This window comes from Stegastes partitus, unplaced genomic scaffold (assembly GCF_000690725.1).
Source record: "Stegastes partitus isolate 25-593 unplaced genomic scaffold, Stegastes_partitus-1.0.2 Scaffold1159, whole genome shotgun sequence".
NCBI classification, from domain to species: Eukaryota; Metazoa; Chordata; class Actinopteri; family Pomacentridae; genus Stegastes; species Stegastes partitus.
The window spans coordinates 88,732-96,170 of NW_007578890.1; the positions used below are offsets into that span (position 1 = coordinate 88,732).

Here is a 7,439-nt window from a genome sequence, read left to right on the forward strand (position 1 = left end):
AGCAGGTCCTGGGGCTCCGTGCTCTGAAGGGATCTGTTGTCGCCTGAATGATGTGACTGATGAGTAGCGCACACGGCCACCTAGTGGTGCTGAGTCGTTACTGTCATTATTGAACCGGGGACCTTATAATAGGGGCTTATGCGCTCTGCTGTTGGCCATTCCGGTTCTTCCCAGAGACGATGATGGAGCTTTCCATTTCTTGCAGCTTTTTTTCCCCTCTCCTTCTCTCTCTCATATTGTAACATTTTGATGTCCAGAGTTTGATTTTGAAAGCAAATGTGCATATTTTTCTTGATCCCAGTCTCTCAATTCTTTGAGATATTGTGATTTAGGACCATCTAGTGAGGTGAAAGACTCACGTATTTTACACCCTTTTTGTGTGAACATTTTCTCAAATGTTTCAGAATATTTAGACAAACAGTTGCTCCTCTGTCACGCAGCTCTTGTTTGGTTTTGGTTTTGTTTTTTAAAGAATGGGAGACTGAGGTTCAAAGGGGGAAAAAGTGACTCTTCTACCAGTTTATAAAGATGTTCTGAGCCTGCTCATTTCTCACTCTTCGTCTTGTCACCTGCGAGGACGCCTGTGAGGAAGACCTCGGCACTTAAGATCCTCCAGGTGACTGTTTCAGTCATTGCATGAGTGCACAACCCTGACGCATCTGCAGAGGACCAGACTGCGGCGATGGAAAGTATCTCAAACGAAAGTGACATTTGGCAATTTAACGAATCCTGGAGGAACTCAAGTCTCATCAACGGCACCGGTGCTTTGAACCAGACGAATCCTCTGAAGCGGAATGAAGAAGTGGCGAAGGTGGAGGTCACTGTGCTCGCCCTGGTGCTGTTTCTGGCGCTGACGGGGAACCTGTGCGTCCTGCTGGCCATCCACACCGCCAAACACAGCCAGTCCCGTATGTATTACTTCATGAAGCACCTGAGCGTCGCAGATCTGGTGGTGGCAATATTCCAAGTTCTCCCTCAACTTATCTGGGACATCACATTTCGGTTCTATGGACCGGACATTTTGTGCAGGTTGGTGAAATACCTGCAGGTCGTTGGGATGTTCGCCTCCACTTACATGTTAGTTTTGATGTCCGTAGACAGGTGTTTGGCGATTTGTCAGCCTCTCCGTTCTTTGCACAGGAGAAAAGACCGTTTCTATGTCATTATTTCCTGGATCCTCAGTCTGCTCTTCAGTGTCCCCCAGATGTTCATCTTCTCCCTGAGGGAGGTCGGCTCGGCCGGATCAGGAGTGTACGACTGCTGGGGTGACTTTGTGAAACCTTGGGGAGCCAAAGCTTATATCACATGGATCAGCCTCACCATATACATCATTCCAGTGGCCATACTGAGCATTTGTTACGGATTGATAAGCTTCAAAATATGGCAAAACTTTAAAATGAAAACCAGGCGGGAGCAGTGTATCAGCCTGACGCCCAAAACCTCCAAAAGCAACACGCTGGCCCGAGTGAGCAGTGTGAAGCTCATCTCCAAGGCGAAGATAACTACTGTGAAAATGACTTTTGTGATCGTCGTGGCTTATATCGTCTGTTGGACCCCATTTTTCTCCGTTCAGATGTGGTCTGCGTGGGATCCAGCAGCACCCCGTGAGGGTAGGTTGAATTTCAAAGTTTAATATTACCGAGTGCGCGCCAGTGCGCAAAGGTTGTTCCACATGGCATTACGCATTTGCAACATTCTAAAACAATTACTCGCTGCTCATCCTCCGGCACATTTTTCCAGACAATAGTGCCCAGGAGAAATGGAAGTAGATTTTTAACAGCTCATCCGTCTTACTTTGCGCATCAGTGCTCTTTAACGCGAGGTGAACCAGTTGGAGCAGACTGAGACGACAAAAACACATTTTAAGACGCGGATATCACATTGCCATTCTTTTTCGTGTGATTTGGACAGTGGAGTTGACTCAGTGTGAATCGGTTCCTGCTGTTGTACAATCAGGGTAAGCAACTGAGGGTGCGGTGCGGATGAGAGTTTGCGGATCACAGTGTAGGAGATTTGACCCGAAACAGATACGTTGAAGCAAAATCGGAGAGTTTCATCCATCTGATTAAACATAAAGGCTTGGAATTACATATACACTCGCGTATGTGGCATGTTTGTGTCAAGTAGCAACTTTAACAGAAAAATGTCTTTCCAACAACCACTGGTTAAAGAACATTTGAAACACATGACCACAGTATGATATCGTTTTCATATTGACTGGCAGGTTCTACACTGAATATTATATCAACTGATTTGTTTCCACAAATGCTAAAATCTGACAATATAATGCACATGTCGTGTAGAAAAATATAAGTGATCGGGTCTTCAACGTGCAAAAGCTGCATCGAGAATTTTCCAAGTTTCCTCTAAGCCTCCTCACGTTGCGGAGACGACTGACGGCTAATCATTGATCACATTAGTGTGCGCCACCGCGCGCCAAGCAGCTCTTATTTGTGCCTGTGGGGCATATTGACATTTAACCACAATAGGAGACTAAGTAGCCATCTCCAGTGGGTGGTCTGTGTGCGTATTGATCTGCTGGACTGTGGCCACACCCACATCACACCGCAAGATTTAATGTGTCACAATGTTTTGGCACATTTGAAACTAACTACCTCTGTGCTGCCTTTCATTACATTTTAGCAGAAATAAGTGGGCCTTGTGAAGACAAAATGTGTGTTTCATTTGAGAGGACTGTAATTTGACTGTCTTACTGGAAAAGTGGAAAAGGTCAATCAAATCTCTCCCATTCATTTGCAGAATAATGTGTTTGCATCTCATGAATGAAAAGAAATATTCCCAAGACAAAACGAAAATTGTTTCTCAGATTTCCATAACTTCATGAAATGTCATTATTGGGACTCTTTCTGCAAAACAGACTAAAATGAAAAAAACGACATAATTGCTACAAACAAGACAATATAGAGAGGTAGTTTCCTGATGAGCACAAACCTGATGAGCCTTTTTTGTTGCAGGCCTCGTTTTCTTTCCTTTTGATTTATGTGGGTTTGTGTAAAAGCTGGATCATTGTGTGCCACTGTCATCCTCCTCAAACTGCATTGTTTGCACCAACTATTTACACCCAGCTGTCAGTGCACTGACAATCACAAGAAGGGGAATATAGCTGGATGCTTTCATGAAATACTAATTGACTGTGATGCCACCCCTCGCTGTGATATTCAGAGTTAACAGTCACCAGACCAGAGAGACAAAGTGCTCCAGTCTGTGAATGGAACAGAAAGTGATTAATTCATTTTCTGTTGCAGAGGCTGCATCAGAAGAGGGAGGAGGAGGAGGAGGCTGATGCCTGAACGTGAACAGCACTCAGAAAGAGCAGACTTGGCTGTGACACGTGCCAGTGTTTGTGTACAAAAGACGGGCTGGAGTGTCAGCTGTGTGTGTGCTGATAAAGTGTCCATTAGCATCACGTTCAGAAAAGTCAGCCCAGACCAGACAGCTTAGTAAAAGGAAGCTCAGACAAAAGCAGGAGTCTCTGCATCGCAACGGTGTATCTCAAACATCCAAACAGCAAATGTCAACAAAACGCAAACAGTTTAACTTTCATATCAGCTGATTTAGTCGTGATAGCTGCAATTCGTAGTTGTCAGTTTGAAATTGATGGCAGCTTTGAAGAATTTGTTTTGAATTTTAGTTGCAGATTAACACAGACTGCACATACAAAGCTGTTGGTGTTGTAGTGGAAAATGATAATAATGAATGGCTATGTAATGATTGTTTATGTCAGGTAACTTGCAGACTTATGGCAATTATCTAGATAATAGACATCTAAACCCAGAATGCAAATATTTTTCTTTTCTGGCTGAGATTTTTTTTTAAATCTCATTCGTATTGTTTTTTGTTGTTGTTGTTGTTGTTGTTATTTGTTTGTTTTTTTAAAGGGTTAAATTTAGCCAAAAAGCACAAGGGTTTTTTTTAGCTGTTCATTTGCTGCTAAATTCTTGACCACTGAGTTCTTTTCTTGACCACCCTGGTCAGGTGTGGCTTTAGAGGACAATGATCAGATAGTGTGACCAGCACACAGACACTTCTCAGACCAGTGGCTATAAAAGTCCACCTTAAAGTGCAGCTTTATCTGAATCAATGACACAATGCCACAGATGAAAAGAGAAAGACGAGAGCGGGCCTTTAGCATGCTCGATGCTCCTTGTCCAGGGCCGTAGCCAGAATCTCGAATGTCCACAACTTTACCATTTGTTGTCTAAGAAATTGTCTCAGACAGCTCTGGATGTCTGACACCGTGAATTTGTCCTCCAAAATGTCCCCCCAGCTTATCCAAACCTTTTCCAAAGAGTGGGACAACACTTGACAAGCAGCATCAACACACTCATTAACTCTCTGCGTTGTACATGTGTGGCACACTATTGATTTGTGATTCCTGGACGATGATCCCACTCTCAATCTGCTTATCATCATTTCAAATGTATTGTGTACCAAGTTGTTTCATGGCAGCCATTACTGTTGTAGAGATGTTGTGTGTTGAAACAACAGATGTTTTGGAAATATGTTTGCTTTCTCGCTAAATGTTCAGCGATACAAGACTAATTCCACTGCAAAGTCTTCATCGTAAATATGAAGCTCCATCCAGCAGCTGGATAGCTTAGCTGAGTTTAATAGGACTTGAGGGACGGATAGACAGAAAAAGGGAGAACCAGCTAAAGCCTGGTTTTGCCCAAAGAATTTCTGGCTTAGTTTTGTTTTTCTTTAATCTAGCATCAGTCACTGTCTGGAGTTTCTTTTGGTTATCTGGCCAAAAAAACAGTCTGGCCCACCTATAAATCAATACATTCATATTTTTTTGCACTTTAGTTTTTATATTGATTAAACAAATGAGATATTAGCAAGCTTTGGCAGTGCTGATTACCTCTGGACAGAGCCAGGTTAGCTGTTTGCTCCTGTTTCTAGTCATTATGCTTGGCTAAGGCAACATGCTGCTGGCTGGAGCTTCTTGTTGACAGAACTGGCATCACAAAGGTATCAATCTTCTCATCTACTCTTGTCAATATATATATATTATACTCACTTTTTATGCATAAAAATGTGAATCTTTAAAACAATATATTCATCAAACAGTCAAAGATTTAGCTGTATGAGCAGAGCACTCACAAACTACGGTGATATTGGTTTTACTACAACACGATTATGTGAAGAAGTCGGGCCCTTTCACAGATAGGAAGCTTAACATTTTTAACACCTGATTAGAGGATTTTCTGCAAATGTCAGTGGCATGCATCCATTCCTCGAAGGTTTGTTAGAGGGACATCAGTGATTTCACATTTAACAGCCAGACAGATTTCATTCTGTTCAGCTGAAGGTTACACCCTGGCTCAGACACTCACACTTCCTTCCCCCTTTCCAAAAAAAAAACAACCAAACAAACAAACAAAAAAAAAAAACCGGTGAGCACAAACATCTCCCCCCGCTGAGACTGGTGGCCTCAGACGCTGACTCACACTCAGTATACCATCGATTTGATTTAAGTGCATCACGGACTCAAAGCCCGGTGCTCAATCTCTCCAAGTGTTACATTTTAGAAAGGTCAGTTTCTGCACAGTGTCTGTACAAGAAGTAAGAAAAGAAAGAAGAAGGGAAAAAAACCTAAAGCAATTTTACCTCTAAATATCACTTATATCCCTTAATGAGATTGCTGCTAATGGTTGTTTACCTTCAGGGAAGAAAAATCAGCGTTACGTGTTCTCATTTATGAATTGCTAAGGAGTCTCCCGGGCTGGTCAGCTCTAGCTCTGACACATAGACAGATGTATCACCCGGGGGATGATTACACTGGCTTTTCATTTGCAGAGTGATTCATCATTCCCCTCTGAAAGACACCATGAGCTAATTCAGCTTTTAACGTGATAGTTCCCCCCTATTATTCAAATTAGCTACAGGTTGTGCTCTTATCCGCTCTGATAATAAAAGCCTGATAACTAGAAGTTGGTCCTTTTGCTCTGTATATTCGAGCAGTTGCTGAAAATTAGGTTGTAAAACACATGACACCGTGAAAGAGGGCCAACTGAATGATCCACGCTCAGTTAAACTCACATTTTAGTCTCGTAAATCGGACCCTTGATGGCCGATGATCAATTCTTGTTAATCATGCGTGTGACATTCACACTCTTCCTGAGATCATTGACACTGATTAATTTTTGTTGCAGCTCGTGGACCGTCATTAGAGGCAACCTGAGAATAGCAGCGGGTCAGACAGACTGGGAGAGAGATTAGCAATCAGTACGAAACAGGTTAAATACAGGATACGAACCAATTACAGGAATCCGGAACTCATTTGCAAAATGTCAGTTGGATGTTGGAGTTGACATAGTGTAAATGTCATCTGACATGTTAGCGCAGGTTACACGGTGTGATGTATCACCGCAGCATTGATTGAGACACAAAAAAACCCCTTACTTTCTTGCTTGTTTGACCTGCTCTCTATTTCAGTTCTTTTTGCAGTTACTCCTCATTCTTACGCTTCTTGCATTCTGAAACCGTGTCTTCTCCCAGAGAGCTCTGAAGTGCATTTGCTCAAGGAATTTTATTGAAAGTGTCAAGCCACTGGCCTCATCCATTTTACCCTCTTTTCCACTGTGATTCCAATAACAGAGAAACTCTCTAGCTGCCTCTATACAATTAAACTTGTGTGACTGAAACTTGTAAGATGAATTGATTCTACTTTGGCAGAAAATGGCCAAAAGGAAACCATGAGGGAGATGAAGCTTCCCTGCAAAATGAGTTAAAACCAGGCTACCTGCTCTGTGGAGCTCAAATGTGACACAGTGGTGCTTTGAGCTATTTGGTTGATATATGTTCATTTATTTCACATATCATTGTATGTGTGTGTGTGTGTGTGTGTGTGTGTGTGTAGAGTGTTCGTGTGCTAACATTTGCTAAATCTTTCTAAATGCAATTGTGACTGATGAGAATGTCTTTGGTTTTGCAAGAATTTGGTCATGACCCAAAGCACTGGGAAGTATGTGTGGTAAAGATCACAAGATCAGAGGCTGGAAATGACCAAAGTTGTGACAATTTATCCTAATTTTAATGTTCAAAACCACAAAAACCAGCATTAAGTGGTGAAAAGTCAGCTGACCAATATTAAGTCTAATTCTCAGGTCTTTTATCAGTCATAGTCATCACTAGTGTGGCTAAACTTTTTTCCCCAGCACACCAGCACAGGCGCACTAACCCACTGAACTCTGACATAGTTTCTGTGTGGTTATTGCTCCTGTCACAATTTTACTGAATGGGGGGTATTTTTGTCACTGTATAATTTCACAATACAAAGTCCTGCACCTCTATGGAAACAGCAAAACTCAAAAATGCCCAAAGGTTATATTTTCAAATTCTTTTTAAAACTGAAAAACAAAAAAATAGAATCAACTGCATTTTTCCAAGTGCCCAGTGTTACCAATACTAGGGCA

The 7,439-nt window shown here is 42.1% G+C and overlaps 1 protein-coding gene across 1 annotated transcript in view; it reads left to right on the forward strand.

Moving 5' to 3' along the window:
* The first annotated feature begins 474 nt into the window (after positions 1 to 474).
* Positions 475 to 7,439, forward strand: part of oxtra (oxytocin receptor a) — an 8,782-nt gene continuing 1,817 nt past the window's right edge. The window contains 1 exon segment of the mRNA NM_001294184.1: positions 475 to 1,610. Coding sequence (NP_001281113.1) covers positions 683 to 1,610 — 928 coding nt within the window. The 5' untranslated portion in view covers positions 475 to 682.